This window comes from Impatiens glandulifera, chromosome 5 (assembly GCF_907164915.1).
Source record: "Impatiens glandulifera chromosome 5, dImpGla2.1, whole genome shotgun sequence".
NCBI lineage: Eukaryota > Viridiplantae > Streptophyta > Magnoliopsida > Ericales > Balsaminaceae > Impatiens > Impatiens glandulifera.
The window spans coordinates 4,665,561-4,684,768 of NC_061866.1; the positions used below are offsets into that span (position 1 = coordinate 4,665,561).

The 19,208-nt window shown below is 30.2% G+C and overlaps 1 protein-coding gene and 1 pseudogene across 1 annotated transcript; both read left to right on the forward strand.

Moving 5' to 3' along the window:
- The first annotated feature begins 8,272 nt into the window (after positions 1 to 8,272).
- On the forward strand, positions 8,273 to 9,768 carry LOC124938888 (annotated as a pseudogene).
- A 5,608-nt stretch (positions 9,769 to 15,376) lies between these two features.
- On the forward strand, positions 15,377 to 16,509 carry LOC124938451 (aquaporin PIP2-2-like). The gene is made up of 2 exons (XM_047478895.1): positions 15,377 to 15,680; positions 15,756 to 16,509. The coding sequence occupies exons 1-2, from the start codon at positions 15,392 to 15,394 to the stop codon at positions 16,292 to 16,294; spliced, it is 828 nt and encodes a 275-aa protein (XP_047334851.1). The 5' UTR covers positions 15,377 to 15,391; the 3' UTR covers positions 16,295 to 16,509.
- The last annotated feature ends 2,699 nt before the right edge of the window (positions 16,510 to 19,208 follow it).

Sequence of the window (19,208 nt, forward strand, 5' to 3'; positions counted from 1 at the left end):
GATGAAAAACGTCTATTAGACCTCCTGGTCTAATATAATTAGACTCGCGTCTAATTTCAATAACCATTAGACGGGTACGTCTAACTCCACTGAGTTAGACTACCCCGTCTAATTCCGGTTTTACCTCAGACTAATCTGAAGGAGTTAGACCCACGTCTAACTTTCACTTAATTAGACAACCCGTCTAATTATAATAACCATTAAACTGGAACGTCTAACTCCACTGAGTTAGACTACCCCGTCTAATTCCGGTTCTACCTCAGACTAATCTGAAGGAGTTAGACCCACGTCTAACTTTCACTTAATTAGACAACCCGTCTAATTATAATAACCATTAGACCGGCACGTCTAACTTCACTAAGTTAGACTGCCCCGTCTAATTCCGGTTCTACTTCAGACTAATCTGAAGGAGTTAGACCCACGTCTAACTTTCACTTAATTAGACAACCCGTCTAATTATAACATAACCATTAGACCGGCACGTCTAACTCCACTGAGTTAGACTGCCCCGTCTAATTCCGGTTCTACCTCAGACTTGTCTGAAGGAGTTAGACTCACGTCTAACTTTCAATTAATTAGACAACCCGTCTAATTATAATAACTATTAGACTGGCACGTCTAACTCCACTGAGTTAGACTGTCACGTCTAATTCCGCGTATTCATTAGACTACCTGTCTAATTCTTTACGTCTATTAGACTTACACGTCTAACTCCGATGAGTTAGACTGTACGTCTAATTCTATTAGACTCACGTCTAATTCTATTAGACTCACGTCTAATTCCGTGTATTCATTAGACTACCCGTCTAATTCTTTACATCTATTAGACTTACACGTCTAACTCCGATGAGTTAGACTGTACGTCTAATTCTATTAGACTCACGTCTAATTCCGTGTATTCATTAGACCATCCGTCTAATTCTTTACACGTCTATTAGACTTACACGTCTAACTCTGGTGAGTTAGACTGTACGTCTAATTCTATTAGACTCACGTCTAATTCCGTGTATTCATTAGACTACCCGTCTAATTCTTTACACGTCTATTAGACTTACACGTCTAACTCCGGTGAGTTAGACTGTACGTCTAATTCTATGTATTGGAGATCAAAACCGGTCTAATGACCCTCATTAGATCCAAGTCTAATAACATGTTGTCTTAATACACCTGTATCAAAACTCATAAATTATTTCATCATCAAAATATCAGTGGGTAAATTATTTCAACACTTAGTCAAAATAATTTGACCCAACAATAGAAGAAACAGCTGCAAGGCCCCACACATCAGTGTGTACCAACTCTAGCCTTTCTTTCTTGAGCTCCTTCCCAATCTTTAAGAAACTCACACGTTTCTGTTTTCCAAGAATGCAGTTTTCACATAAATGATGTTCAACAGACTTCAATTTTTGAATTTATCCATTCTTCAAAAGAATTTTAATCCCTTTTTCGCTCATATGGCTCAACCTGCAATGCCACATCTCAATGTTCTTCGAGTCATCAACTACAACAACAATTGTTTCTCTACAAGTTGAAGTCGTATATAACGTTTCACTTTTGTGCCCTCGAGCAACAACTATTGCTCCTTTAGTCACCTTTCATGAACCATTTCCACAACTGAAATTGTGACCTTCTTCATCAAGTTGTGTAACATAAATCAGATTGCACATTAAACCTGGAATGTGTCTCACCTTATTAATCTTCCAAACCGAACTATTTGCCATCTTCAATTTGATGTCCCTCATGCTAACAATTTCCAATGACTCACCATCTGCGAGATAAACTTTCCCACAGTTTCCAGACACTTAATTCTCCATTAATTCTTTGTGGGCAGTGGTGTGGAAAGACGCTTCTGAGTCCAAAACCAATGAATCTATCGGGCTATCAACAGACAGAAGTAACGCATCAGTGACAGATTCTGTAACAACATTGACTACATCATTTTTATCATCACCGTTTTTCTTCGGTGCTTTGCAGTTCTTTTTTAAATGACCCTGTTTACCACAATTCCGGCACTCAAATGTCCGCCCAGACTTGGACTGACTTCTCTTGCTCCTCAACTTAGATCTGCTCTTACCTCGGTTGAAATTTCTATCATTACTTCTACCCCTGTTTTCCACATTCAGAGCAGAACCTTTGAATGTTTCACCAGAATCAATTTTACGAACCTCTTCAGCAAGAATAAGATCTCTAATTTCAACAAATTTCAGTTTAACATTTCCAACTAAATTACTAATTGCTACCCTCATAGGTTCCCAACTATTTGGTAGAGATGCTAACAAAATCAGGGCACTAACTTCATCCCCAAAATCAATCTCAACAGATAGCAATGAATTCACAATTGTATTGAATTCATTCAAATGAGTAGTGACAGAAGTACCATCAACCATTCTTAAGTAAAACAGTATTTTCATTAAGTATACATTGTTGTTAGTAGATGGTTTTTCATACATATCAGAAAGAGTTTTCAACAAACTCATGGTGGTCTTCTCATTTGCTACATTGTGAGCAACCGTCTTGGCTAGCGTCAATCGGATAACTCCTAAAACATATATATCAAGGAGTTTCCATTCAGCTTCATCCATCTTCTCTGGTTTCTCACTCAAAGGAACATGAAGCTTCTTTCCATAGAGATAATCTTCAATCTGCATTTTCCAGAATGCATAATCTGTCCCATTAAATCTTTCAATCCCATGTCCTATACTATTCTCACTTGCCATTATTTCCAATGCTCAGATCTAGCCTAGCTGCTCTAATACCAGTTGTTAGGATTTGTATCTCCCAAATCTGACCAGCTTGAAACAATTTGTAAAATGCAAGAAATAATAACACAAGAAGACACAGATTTATAGTGGTTCACTCAAATTGAGCTACGTCCACTTCAACTACCACCAGATTTCACTATAAAGAAAAAGAAAGAATATGAAATTTTTGCCTCACACTTTATCTCTCTAGAATTATGTCTCTTCATCATGTAAACCCTTAATAATCACATATTTATAGGGTAAACATTCATGTAATAAACCTAAATAATTTTGGTGAGGCCCAAACTCAAAACCAAAAAGAAAACCCAATAAACTCTAATTAACAATGTAAAATTTATTATAAGTGTAGGCTCCATAAATATTATAATTTATAAAATAAAAAAACTAATAGACAATGCCTTCTTCAATTGGTTTGTTTTTGAGTTTTATTTTTATATTTAATTCATTTTATTTATAATTATATCATTTAATTCATTAACCAAACTATTAAAAAATATTTTATTTAAAAATTATTATTTTATCATTATATATATCATTAAAATATTTTCAAATAAAAATATACCAATAAAATCACCCATCAACATTTGTTTAAACCATCCAAAAATTATTTAAAAAATCTCTATCCGAACAAGCTTTTATATTTGAAATAAATCCAATTTAAGTATTAAATCACTTGTCAAATATTATTTCACATTAATTTATATAATTATTGGTTGAGCCTTTGAAAACTAGTTTTCTTTGCATAATATATAATTTCAAAAGTTCAAATTGAATTTGGTGAGATGATTATATTTGTAGATACATAATCTTTTTATTTCATGGCTTAACAATACCACCTTATTTTTTTTAAAAAAATTTAATTCTTTATTTGCTTATAATTTTAAAAAATAAAAATGTATTGTTAATTTTTTTAATCTAATTCACTATTTGCTTATAATTTAAAAAAATTAAAAATAATACATTTTCTTGTACTCAGTTTACATTTTATTTTTTTAAATCCACCAACATCAACTATAATTCATAATCCATCACTACTTATTAGAATGAATAACTATATAAGATTGGGTGCAGAGTCCGTATAAAATATTATCAAATGATAACATACCGGGTTGCCATCACTAATTAATCCACATCCAATTTAATTTAATAACAATTTAATTATTAAATGAAAAAATTATTAATACAATACTAAAATGCTTATCTCATAACTAATTGAAATGATTCTCCATAGAAATAAAAATAAATGATTATTCTTTGGCCGAAGCTGATCATTGATTGGGTTCATTCATGGGGTGGCTCCACTGCCCTGTTGGATGGACGGTGGCAATGTCATTATCTCTTTAATTATTTATGTCTATCGTTATTTCTTCCATTCTAATATTTCAACATTTTTAGTATAAGAGAAAACCAGATTTCGTATATTAGTTTTTAATATGATAATTTAAATTAAAATGTATTGTTTTTAATATTTGTTTAAAAATTAAGGAGAATTAATTTCTCACCCTATAGTTATGATCGCTTTCATTTTAAGTATTAAGTTTTTTTTGAAAAAAAAAAAAGGGAAAACAGATTAAGTATGTAACCTGCAAACACACTTAAGTTTTTAATCAAACGCAGAACTAAGTGGCTCAAATTCAGAAACTTATGGTTAATATCCATATCTTAATAACGTTAGACTAGAAGAAGGGATAAAATTGTGGCCATAAACATTAGTTTTTATTTTATATTATATAAAAAAAATTATTTTCTAAAATTGATATCTATCCTCTTCAAATCTCCACCTCCCCTTTTGTCTTGGCAATATTGATGAAATAAGATGATGTTACATGTCATCTGATTTTAAACTATTATGAAAATAGAGAAACACAATTAAATATAAATCATTTTGATATATTTTAAGCCTTTAATGAATATTTAAATTGTACAAATTATTAATTTTATATAAGGTTTGATTATGCTCATTTATAAAATGTCCAGACAATTATTTATAGTATAGATTATAGATTATTAGAACACATCTAAAATTGATATTTTCTACTTAAATGATGAAATACAAACTTTATAATAGAAAGAGGAGCTTTATTGATAAGATGAGATTATGATCTAGACATTATAAATACACTTTTTTTACACACTTCTTTACACAATTTATAATGAATAATAAATGTGAGTAAGTGTTATATGATTATTGGTAAGCCCAATACAATTTGGGTAATTAATACTAGTAATGATTCATTGTGATCCTTGGTTTCCAATGAATTACTGTCTTATTTAATATCTTTTTAAGATGACAATTTGAAACCGTCCCGCGAAAATAAAACCGAATTATCCCGTTTGAGATAGTTTTTCCTAGAAATTGAACGGGGATGGGACAAGAATGATTTTGTTTTTCTCGCCCTGAACCGTCTTGATTTCACCATAATTCTGTCCTGAACACTATAAACATAATTAAATATATCAAATCACCAATATATTTATTTATTCACTGTAATTTATAAGAGTAGTAAGTTTATTTCTTTATAATAATATAAAATTTTAATAAATTACAATATATATTAATTATATTAAAAAATTTGTTAATATAATTTATTTGTATAATTTTTTTAAAAATATTTTATTAACGGTGCCCCCGGGATTTCCCAAAATCGAAAAAAATCGAATGGGACGGGGATGATATTAAAAAAATCCCCGAAAATAAAAACGGGACGGAGATGGTAATGCATTTCCCGTCCCGAACCGCCCCATTGCCATCCCTACTCTCAAGAGAAATAGAGTGGCACACATCGTAAGCTTGTCTCGCAAAAATACAAAGATATTGGAGGACAACCTTTTGGTGAAAATATCAACAATTTGATCATGAGTGGAAATGTATTTAATTAAGAGAGTCTTTAGAGAAACACGCTCACAAACGAAATAAAAGTCAATCTCAATGTGTTTGGTTCGTGCGTAAAATACAGAATTAGCAAACAAAAATTCAACTCCAATGTTGTTACACCATAAGGTGGGGGCACACGTCATGGTGACATATAATTCTCCAAGAAGGGATTATAACCAACAGAGTTCCGTATTGGCATGATCAAGGGCATAGTATTTAGACTCGATACTAGAACAATCAACAACTTACTACTTATTAGAGTTCCAAGAGATAAGATTATCTCCGAGAAAGATGCAATAGTGTGGTCGAACGACACTCATTGGGACATCCAACCCAATTTGTATTTGAGTAAGCTGTAAAAGATAGCGGCGATGATGACCGAAAAAGGAGTCCGTGATATGAGGCATGTCAAAGGTAATGACCGAAAAAGGAGTCTGTGATATGAGGCATGTCAAAGGTAATGAAGAATAGGCTTGATTTCCACCCAATGAGTTGTAGTTGGAACATACATGGATTGACACACTCGATTGACAACAAAAGCAAGTTCAGGACGAGTGAGAGTGATGTACTAAAGAGCTCCAATGGTACTACGATAGAGAAGGGGGTAACTTAATAGCACACCATCGTGTTTGGATAGAGATGTTCCCGTAGAAACAAGTGTGTTTAGTGGCTTTGCATCAAATATCTTAGCTCTTTGTAGGATGATGGAGATATAATTGTTCTAACTTAGATAAAGACCAACTAAAGTTCAAGTAGCTTCAATTCTAAGGAAGTAATGAATATCACCTAAATCTTTGAGAGGAAACATGACACTTAACTTTGATATGATAGAATCAACACTAGTTTAAAAAGCCTCAATACCGAGCGATTTTCCGTTATGTAATACATTAATTTATAATCGGTATAGGGTAACACCTATTGGTTATAATACAATCGTCATCGGTTGTTAGAAACTCTCTCAATAATACGAATTCAAGGAATGCTGATTGGACTTTAATCAATTGGTATAGGGCAATACCAATTGGTATAGGGCAATACCGATTGATATTATAACCAAGGGGTATAGGGCAAAACTAAATGGTATTATAACCAATCGCTATAGGGAATGTAATTAATATATATATATATATATATATATTATATATATATATATTAACTTATATTTGTTTAATACAAAGACAGACTGACCTTCATACACCCTATAATTATATATATATATATATATATATATATATATATATATATATATATATTAACAAGAACCTATTATGAATCCTACATTTATGGGAGCTTCAAAAGTAACAAGAAAGAACATAACCAATAGTTAAGTCTGTCTGGTTCAAGCCCATCTTCTTACTTCCTTCCTTCTTGAATCCTTGTTGTAGTGTTTTTTAATATTTGCAAATTTAACTTAGACATCAAATTTCCAAACAAAAAACAAGAAATTTGCATATGAGGGAGACTTGATTACAATGGATGATGTCTCATCCAATTCAAAGTTCTTCTTCTCAAGCTCTTTGACCCTAACTTTTAACTTAGTTAAATAAACCTTCTTCCTTTCCTTTACTTGTTGAGAAGAAACCTTATTCCTCAACAATCTTTCCTACACTAGATGAATTAATCAAATTAGTAGCAATTTCAACACAGTTGGAAAAGAAACCCTAAGAATTCATTCACACCTTCTTTGATTTGAAGAGCGGAGTTGGAGATTAACTTACGATTACAGACGATGGCGACATAGATGACGAGTGAATGAAGCCTTCATCGTAGCAGCATGGACATCGGCCGTCACAGTAGCAGGGGACAACGGTTTGCAAGAGATTTCGTAAAGGGATTTTGGAAATGGAAAAAAAAAAGAGGAGATTTCGAGTTTTGTTAATTATTTGAGCAATACCGATTGGTGTTTCTACCAATTGATACTATAACTTAGTAAACGTAGAAAGATTGCTACCCATTTTCCTAGATATTTTTAGGGTCTATACCGATTGGTTATAATACCAAGCGATATTATTAGCTTAATACCGATTGGTATTATAACCAATCACTAGAGATAATCGCAATTAACCATTTTTTTACTAGTGCAATATGAGAGGGAGAATTACCTGTGAAGATTATATCGTCCACATATACCAAAAAATAAGTCGAGACATCGCCCGTGTGGTAAATGTTGAGTTATAGAGCATACACTTATAATAAACTCTAAGAAGTTAATTAGAGGTTATTGGGTTTGTGTTTGAGTTTGGACCTAACCAAAAGTTATTTAAATTTTATTACATAAATGTTTACCCTATAAATATGTTATTGTTAAGGATTTTACAGATTAAGATATAATTCTAGAGTGATAAACAATGTGAGACAAAACTATGTTTTTCTTCTTCTTCACAGTGAAATCAGATGGCGGCTGAAGTTGACATAACTCATTTTGAGTGAACCACTATAAATATGTGTCTTCTTGTGTTCTTATTTTCTTGTATTTTTATAGATCGTTTCAGTATGTTAGATTTAGGGGTCCAAATTCTAACAACTGGTATTAGAGATGTTAGGCTAGATCGGAGCATTTGAAACGATGAGAGGCGAGAATAGTATATGCCATGATATTGAAAGATTCAATGGAACATATTATGTATTTTAGAGGATGCCGATTGAAGATTATATCTACGGAAAGAAGCTTCATGTAATTTTGAGTTTGAAACCAGTGAAGACGAATGAAGTTAAATGTAAATTCATTGATAGACAGGTTTTGAGAGTTGTCTGATTGACGCTAGCCAAGACTGTTACTCACAAGGGAGCAACGGAGAAGACCACCATGGGTCTGATGAAAGTTCTTTATGACATGTATGAGAAATCATCTACTAACAACGTTAGTAGAAAAAGGGGTATCAGTAAGGGCGAAAACCGTTACTGAAAGCCTTAAAAGCCGTTACTAATAACATTCTGTAACGGCGAATAAAACTGTTACCATTCGTTATAGAAAAAAGCGTTACTGATACTCTTCTAATATCAGTAACGGCTTTCGAAAGCCGTTACTGATACTCCTCTAACAATAGTAACAGTTTTAGCCAAGGTTAAACCGTTACAGATAAACATTAGTAACGGTTTTAGCCAAGGTTAAACCGTTACAGATAAAATATTACCAGTAACGGTTTTCTAATTTATAAAACTATTACTGATATATTACTAGTAACGATTTTCTTATTTATAAAACTGTTACTGATATATTACTAGTAACAATTTTCTTATGTTAATACCGTTACTAAAAATATAATCGTTTTTTTCCCGAATATTTCATATTTGTAGTTATATAAACAATAATAATTATCCATTTTACAAACTATTCATATAATCCAAAACCACAATTTAAAGACCACAATCATAATCCAAAAACCACAATCATTCACAAACTGAGAAGATGTTCTTTGATAACATCATCAAGTAATGAAATGAAGAGAATCATCAATTCAATTGTTGTTAATCTTACTTAACTTAACTCAATCAATTCCTTCTACCTCAGATTCTACTCTGCTGAATTGGTCCTAGAATTAAAATATTTACATAGATTAGGATTTGTATACAGAGATTTAAAGCCGGAAAACATAATGATCCAAGAAAATAGTCATTTAATGCTAATCGATTTCGATCTTTCAACAAAAATTACTATAAAATCTCCACAATTAATTCGTCATACAACGAAACAATCTCCGCCGGAAAATAACAAGAAAAAGAAACGGTTATTCTGATTTCAGAAATATTACAACTCCGGCATAACACCAGAAGACGATTCAACAACAACAATAACCGTACATGAACTCGCTTCCATCCCTACAAAATCAGAATCGTTCGTCGCCACGGAGGAGTATATTGTGCCGGAAATTATACATGGAAACGACCATGATTTCGCCGTCGACTGGTGGAGCTTAGGTACTGTTCTATATGAGATGTTATACGGTATAACTCCTTTTAAAGGAATAAACAGAAAGGATACCTTAACAAAATACTTCATAATCGCCATGTCTAGTCAGAGAGACGATGTTTATATGAGATCTGATCTAGAAGCTTCTCAAGAAGGATCCGATGAAGAGGTTAGGGATTGAGGAGATTAAACGCCATGCTTTCTTCAAAGGTGTTGATTGAGAATTGATTAGGAAGATTTCTAGACTGCCGAATTTGTCGATTGAAGAAGGGGAGATGAAAGAGAATGGAGAAATTGATGTGGAAAGATTTGTGCAGAGAGTATTTGAGGAAGAAAAAGAGATGAAAGAAAAGGAAATGACGGTTATTGATAATATGTATGTATCAGTAAAGGTTTTCGAAAACCGTTATTGATACCTCTTGTGAAAAAATATAAATGAATGCATATCAGTAGCGGTTTTAAGGATAACCGTTACTGATACCCCTTAGATATTAGTAACGGTTTTAGTATAACCGTTACAAATGTATGTATCAGTAAGGGTTTTCGAAAACCGTTACTGATACCCCTTAGATATTAGTAACGGTTTTAGTATAACCGTTACAAATGTATGTATCAGTAAGTGTTTTCGAAAACCGTTACTGATACCTATTGTGAAAAAAAATTAATGAATGCATATTAGTAACGGTTATCCTTAAAACCGTTACTGATATTCTCATTTCGAAAAAAAAGAATAAAAACACTAGTGTCTGTAACAGCTATTCCTTATGACAGTTACTGATATGCACTTATCAGTAACGAATTTAAATGGCCGTTACTGATATCTTGATAACAGTAACGGATATATTAAATCGTTATTGATAAAAACTTTCAGTAAGGGCGCTATAGCGCCGTTACTAACATTCGTTACCAAAACTTCATTTTCTACTAGTGAACAATGTATATTTAATGAAAAAACAATTTATTTAAGAATAGTTTATTGTACTTTTATCACTACTCATTTGAATGAATTCAATACAATTGTGAATCAATTACTATATGTTGAGATTGGTTTGGGGGACGAAGTTAGTGCCCTGATTTTGTTAGAATCTCTACTAAATAGTTGAGAACATATAAGAGCAATAAATAGTAACTAAAATTTTAAATTAAAATTTATTGAAGTTAGAGATCGTATTTTTGTTGAAAATATACCGACTATCGAAAAAGACCAATGTGTTGTTGAAGATAAAATTGTTGAGAACGTGACCCTATAGTCAAATTAGCAAACACCAGTTATACAGTTGAGAAAATCGTCAAAAATCGAAAACCAGTCAAGATGTAGTTTCATCTCTAAACTATATCTTGTTGACATATAGAGGTGAATCTGAATGTTGCGAGGAAATAATAAATTATATTAATTGATTAAGTGAGAGTATACAATAAAAAATGAGATAAACTTTTTGACGTCGAATCAGACTTGGGAGCTCATCGAGCTACCAAATAAAAATAAAACATTCACCACATTAAGATATTCAATTTGATTATTTTAAATGATAGAATACAAACGGTATAATAGGAAAGAGAATATTGATTGATAAAATGAGATTATGATCTTTAACATTATACATACTTATTTATTAGACTTATTAAATGCAAGTAAGTCTTAATTGACTATATGTCCAGGATATTTTGAGTAAAAATGATAAATGCAAGTAAATCTTAATTGACTATATGTCCAGGATATTTTGAGTAATTGATAATATTAATAATTCATTGGTGATTCAAGAAAAAAAATAAAATTATTGAAATTTTTATTTATTGGTGGATGATATATGAGTTGACAATATTGTTATTTATCATTTTAATTTTAATTATAATTATAATTATAATTATAATTATAATTTTAATTTATAACTTAATATTATTAATTATATCCTTATATTAATATAATTGTTATTTTTTAGTTTCAATAATAAACGTTTAGGTATATATCATACCATGATTTTAATTGTAAATGATATTAATAAAAAAAAATTGAACCTTAAATATATGATTTTTTTTATAGTAAACTCTCTTCATTTAAATTATATTTAATCTTAGTTAGTTAAGTTATAAGTAAATATAATTATAAGAAAGTAATAAAATAAATGTGTTGGATCAATATACATAAAAGCCCAAACACATACAATCATACTTGGGTAATTGGGTTATCAACAAGCTTGTGAGTTTGTAAAATAAAAATAATTGGCCACCATGAGATTTCAGCAACAATAACAACACCAAGATACATAAACAATTGATACCAAAAATTTCAATTGAAAAACAACAACATAAATAATTACATAACATCAAACATTAACATAAGCTCAACAACAACAAAAAACATAAATAACAACATCGAACTCAAAAAATTAATAACAATAAAATATAAGTGACAAAATTGACAGAATCACTTAATCACCCTAAGAGCTTCTTTTTTTATGTTGGTTATTGAAGTGTTACTTTAGATTTTGTAAAAAAAAATTATTGTTAGGATGAAAAAATAAGTTATTTGAGTTTTTAATTGTTTGAATTATTATAATATTATTTTTGTATTTAAAATTTAAATTTTATTAAAATAAAGTAGTGATATCTTAATATTTTAATTAATTAAACGAGTGATTTGCAGTCCAAATGGCACTAAATTTTTCAATAATTATTTCTTTCAAAATTTGCATTCAATATTATTAATTGATGATAAGAACTAATTTGTTTTGATGGACAACCCCTCCTACTGTTGTAAAGTTATAAAATCATATGAGATCAAAAAGTTTCTATCAGAATGGACTTTTAACATATCTCTTTTACAATTAATTGTCTTAATACAGTTTTGATATATAAGAGTGGCATATGTTATAACATAATTTCTTACCACCAAAAGATATAAAATCAAATTTTAGAATTTTCCATTTTTTCAATCTAATTCAATTGAACAAAACTGATACAAACCAATTTCTTAAATTGGTATAAAGATTCATTTAAGTGAAATTGCCATAAGATTCATTCAAACTTGATTAATAAATATTGTTTCAAAAGAGTTCAAATAGAAAAACAAATAGGGTTATAATGTTGGACCAAAGCCCAAACATAAAGGACTATTATTTTAAACTAAAAATATTTAATGAATAGTAAATTGTTAAGCCATAATTCTAATTGTGCAAAAATTGTTCTGACCGATTAGTAGCCCATAAAATGGGTTAAATTATAAAATATCATTAATATTTGATACAATTTTAGTATTTGATAAATTTAAACAATTTATAAAACATTTCTAAACAGATTAAAAATATTAGTTCATGCTAATAATTATAAAGGTTAATTTTATAAATTAATAAGTTAAAAGTATAAATTGAATTAAAATAAAATTTTAATAATTCAACTAAAAATAAAGAAAAGTACATCCTTTTTTTATAAATATTCTTAAAATAGAAAAAGAACAAAATTACATTTAACACATAGCCTGGTTGTTTTAAATTTTTTTTAAATAATTTATACAAAATCATTTTTTTTTTTAATTAATTACTTCTAAACAATCACATTACTTATTTCATTAACAAAAATACTAAAATATTTTTTATTTTAAATTATTATTTTTTTATTTTATTTATATATATCAATATTTTTTAATTTTTTTTTATATTCTTTTCAAAATTATAACTATTATTTTTTACTTCATCTGAATTTAAAAAAAAAAAAAATCAATTTGAACAAGGCTATATTTATAGGGTGGGGGTCACGTACATCTCCATCATGGCTGTAACTATGGTCCTACTTTTATAATTTGTTAAATAATTATAAAATAAAATTATGATGGAGAATAATTTTTAATGAAAGAAAAGGACAGTTCTGTTGACCTTGTGAAGAATAAAACAAGTCTGATGTAGAAGAAATATTGGGTTTGGAAAGGAAATTTGTAAACATAATATTACTTATTATATAATAAAAATAAAGCAATTAGTATTCCACAAGTAAGAATTATATAATAATAAAACAATCAATTCACCAACAAGTTATATAATTAATTTTTAATTAAAAAATATGGAGACTAACCCTAATATTAAAAATCAGCCTTAATTTAAAATTTTGAAACACATTTAAAAAATTTCTATAATTTCTAAAGTTAAAATTGAAATTTTTATTTATCCGTTTTACATTAAAACTATTCTCTCACTATATTTGTATAATTTTCAGGGCATCATATTTTATTTATTATTATATTGATATTTGAAGTGTTATAAATATTTGTGTATAATTATTTTTATTTTATTTTATAATAATAATTTTTTTAGTATCTAATATATAGAAGTTAAAATTTTGTAATTCAATAACCTTTTAAATGTTAAATTCATAGAGGTAGGGAAAAAACAATTTAAGTCAAAATTGATAATTCGTCATTATTTGAGCCGATTGAAACAAATACTTTAATTATTCGTCTTCGTCTAGAACTCATTCTAAATCTCAAAAAGTTAAGCGGGATGAAATTATCCTTGAACAAGATTTTAGCTCACATATTTTTATGTTGTGACATCTGGTTAATCATCACGATAAAATTAGACGAGCTTAAATTAAATGGGGTCATATCTACCTATTTGAGATCTGAATCTCGATAACAGTAACGTCGATTTCAATACTCTTATTTTAAATAATTCTCATGGTTTTAGTACTCTAGTATACTACTAAATATCGGAGTTCAAATTTCAATAATAAATATATGCATAATTAGGTTTTATTATTTTGTTATATTAATTTTTGTTAAAATAATTTAGTCTATAACTTTCATGTTAGAAACAACTGTCTGCAATGCAGACGAAATGCACGATGTTTTGGAGAAAGGTTGGTCCAGAAAGCATACAATGGATACTATTTTGAATGAACAAAGCAAACGTTCACACTATCAATACTTTCCATTTCCATCCAAATTAAGGAGCAAACCCTAGACGGAATGGACCTTGTTAAGTATGGAAAGTTGAATTTCATCGATCTTGCTGGTTCAGAAGATGTTTAATTTATCGTCTCTTAATGGAAATGAGATCTTTCAGCAAAGGGCAAGGGAGGTTGGTGAGCTTAACAAGAGTTTGCTTACTCTTGGACGCGTTATTAATGCACATGTTGATAATTCAGACCACGTCCCATACAGGTAAAACGATGAACAACAACAACAACAAACGCATTGATTTCAGAGCTGAAGTCTAAAATTACAATTTTTTCTTTTAACAGGGACAGCAAATTAACAAGGTTAATGAGGGATTCATTAAGAGGAAAATCAAAGACTTGCATGATTACTACAGAACAAACCATGAACACCTTAGGATTTGCTTTTAAGGCTAAGAACATCAAGAACCAACCAGAGGTTAGCTATCATTCAATTGTGTTTATGTTTTCCAGTTGTTGTTACTTGAAATTGGCATTAGATTTGTTGTGTTTTCGGGTTGTTTTAGGCGAATCAGAGGCTGACGAGATCTACTCTCATAAAGAATCTATACAAGGAGATGGATAAACTTAGAAAAGGTGGGATAAGAGCAAGCGACAAAAATGAAATAATTCTGGTGAGTTCAATTATTTTGAATTGATTAAAAAAAACAATAATAGAAAGATAGCTCTAGAATAGAAGAGTAGAGAAGAGTTACTATTTATGATTTTGTAACTCACTCAACCCATAACCAGTCATCACTCTCTCTTCCTCATAGAAAAAAACAACAAGATTTTACCGATGGGTAAAAAAAACATATTATAAATAGTAACCATTTATGAGTCATTGTATCTCACTCAACCCATAACCACTCATCACTCTCTCTTCCTCATAGAAAAAAAAACGAGCAAGATTTGACGATGGGTAAAGACGTCGAAGATGGAGATCAATTCCTCCCCAAGGATTACAAAGACCCACCGCCGGTACCCCTCTTTGACCCGGAGGAGCTAACAAAATGGGCATTATACAGAGCCACCATCGCAGAATTTGTAGCCACTCTGCTTTTCCTCTACATCACTGTCCTCACCGTCATCGGCTACAAAAGCCAATCCGAAACCGATCAATGTAGCGGCGTCGGGATTCTAGGCATTGCCTGGGCTTTCGGCGGCATGATCTTCGTCCTCGTTTACAGCACCGCCGGCATCTCCGGTCAGTAACATTTCATTTCAAAACTATAGATGTCTCTTTAAGATTGTCTAAAACTAATTTAATACAATTTTACAGGTGGGCACATAAACCCAGCAGTCACATTCGGTCTATTCTTGGCTCGTAAGGTGTCCGTGATCAGAGCCGTGTTCTATATAGTGGCTCAATGCTTGGGAGCCATTTGCGGCTGTGGCTTGGTCAAGGCGTTTCAGACGGCTTACTATGTCAAATACGGCGGCGGCGCCAACGAGCTTGCCGCCGGCTACAGCATCGGCACCGGACTTGGAGCCGAAATTATTGGAACTTTCGTCCTTGTTTACACTGTTTTCTCCGCAACCGACCCCAAGAGAAAAGCGCGTGACTCGCACGTACCGATTCTGGCGCCGCTTCCTATTGGATTCGCCGTCTTCATGGTTCACTTGGCGACGATCCCAATAACCGGCACCGGGATCAACCCTGCTCGGAGTTTTGGGGCGGCGGTGATTTACGGAAAAGACAAAGCTTGGGATGACCAATGGATCTTCTGGGTCGGACCCTTCATCGGAGCGGCCATAGCTGCCTTTTATTATCAGATTGTTCTTAGGGCGGCAAAAGCTTTTGAATCATTCAAAAGCTGATTGATCTTCTTCATGCTTACAAAATTGTGTGATCTTCTTCATGCTTACAAAATTGTGTCTATGGCGAGTATTTATGTCAGTTGCTTTGAATAATAGTATGTATTTCAATGTAAAATCAATTTGTCTTGTGTGGAAGATGGGTCATTTTTTCTTTCTTTCAATAATGTACCTTAAATTATTTATTAATAATTTCCAATGTTGTTTCTTGATTTCAATATTATTTAACTTTTCTAAAAATTAAAAATAAAAAAAATATATAATTGAAAATAAACATTACAATTAATTTATAAGTTGGCATTCAGGCAATGTTACATTATATATTATTCACATAAATCCATATTAATTTGTAATCATTAAAAAAAATCTCTTGTTTAGTTGCATTAATTAGTCTATACATTTTGTAATATTTAAAAAAAAAAAAATCAGATATAAATTTATTGACTAAATCCAAATCCATTAAAGTAGTTAAGATGGAGACAAGTCTAACTATCATATAACAAGGTCAAATATGAGTAAGACAAATTAAAATTGGGACACTTTTGAGAGATTTAGATAGTTAGAGGGATTTATATAATTTAGAACATATTTGAGTTAATTTTGAGGGATTTATAAGCTCTTCTTACAAAAATAAATTATAATAAAATATTAAAGAATAATTTTTAATTTTGAAAGTTAACCTGATTCTCTGCATAAATTAAAGACACTTTTATTGATTTTTAGGTAAAATTTTAAAACAATTAATAACAAGATAATTTATAAAATAAATTATATTAAGATGTAATTTGAGTTCTCTTCTTTTGTTTTTTTTTTTGTTTTTTTTTTTTGGTGAGAGCAAAATAGATAAGTGAGCTATTTTTTGGGGTCAATTTTAATTGTGTTTTTTTTTGGTTTAAACTCAGTTAGTAGATAAAACTTTATTATAAGTAAGTATTTTGAAGTTTATTTTTGAAATTTGACATATTGGAAGACATGAATTGAGACAATTAAAGGACGATACTTATAAAATGTATTTGTCTTTATAATTTTTTTGGACTATTTGTTGGAAAGAATTAAAAAAAGAAGTTAAATCAATTAATATAGATCATTAAATATCATTCAGAATATCATTATCACGACGTTATCAGATGTTAGATCCGAAAAACTTATTAATCCATTTAGAATCTTATTGCTCTTATAAAGATTATAATATATAATATAAATATATGTTTAGTAAAATAAATGTTATATATATCTTAGATAAAATTTTGAGCTCGAACTCGACTCGACTATTTACTAAAAGCTCGACTCAAAAGTTTGATAAAAAAAATAATTAAGTTTTCAAAGTGAGAGTTCGAACTCGAATTCAAGCTAAAACAAATTTTTATAATGAAAATATTATACTATCGTACTATTTATCATTTAAAACATGATATTTCAAAATAAAAATATCAAATCACAATATATATATATATATATACTAAACTAAAAATAAACAAAAGAAAGATTACTACGTACAAATGATACAAATATAAAATTTTAATTTAAAAGAATAAAAAAAAATGTTAAAAAAATAGAATAATTGATCAAGATTTACTTTCCTTATTTGTTCTCTCTCACTAATTAATAATAAATAATACAGCGTATGACAATGCACATTAGACCCACGTACAGATGCATGTAAGGCAATGCATGTGATGTTAATCAATAAATAAAAATGGGACGTCGGAACATAAAATAAAAGGAGGTTGCTCGGTGGAGGATTAAAGGGGAGAAATAAAAGAAGGCTTTTAGCTGACAGACAAACAAACAAAAACACTTTGAAGCAAGAGAGAAAAATGATATGCTTTCATGCTGAAAAAAAACTAATGCTACTTCCATGCTGACAAACAAAAAATCGTATAATTACACAAAATATTTTCCTAATTTTCGAAATATTAGACGGTGACTCTATAGTCTAAAGTCAAAATATTTTGATTTTTTATTTTCAAATATTAATTCATGAACCAAACGCTCTTAAAATAACATTAATATATTGAAAAATAAACATCCGATAAATCAAGCTGGTCAAGCTTCTATGACGACTCTACTAGGGACTTATAAGGCTTAGCTCGAAACAAATTTGTGGTCATTTAAAAATAATATTGTAAACACTAAAAATTTAAATACACTATTTATAAAATTATAATAATTATTTTGATTTATTTTCAAATAATAAAATTAAAATAATTAACTTCAAGACCAAAGCCTAAGATGAAATGAGGTACCAATTTCATCCTCAAAAATTATTTATTTAATCAGAAAATATAAAAAAAAATAAAAAATAAAAAATATATTGGGAAAATATTTCTTATATTTATTTAAATATGTTGTGTATTTTAAAAGATCAAAATTAAAGTCAAAAGGGTAAAAGAAAAATCAATTTCAAACAAACCCTTAAAGTTTTAAATAAAAAATAAAATTTGTAATCAGGTGTAGCCGAAATTTTGTGAAAAGGCTACAACTGAAACTGAAGCACTTAGATAGGCACTGTATTTTCATCCAACGCCTCAGAAGCGTCCGCGTCGCTTGCTACAACCGAAGGAACGCGCGTCTGCGTAGCACGAATCAGCTAACACCCGTTAGCTGAATTGCAACAGAACTTCTGGGACGCGACAAAACCCAGATGGAACGCGGACAGAATGCTACGCGTCCGTGTTTTCCCTTGAAATGGCGTCGTTTTATGCATGGAACGTCTTCTTCGCTGCGATCGCTGGAGGGATAAGAACGAATCCAATATTTGATTTTTCAAAGATAGAACTCAATTGTTATTCCACCTTTTCGGATGATTCAAAAGGTGAAATGGTCACCCTACCACGGTGATCATTTCCTTTATAACCTCAAGCATAATCACTACCGATTCCAGCAAGTTGATCCAAGAACAACCAAAATGTCATTA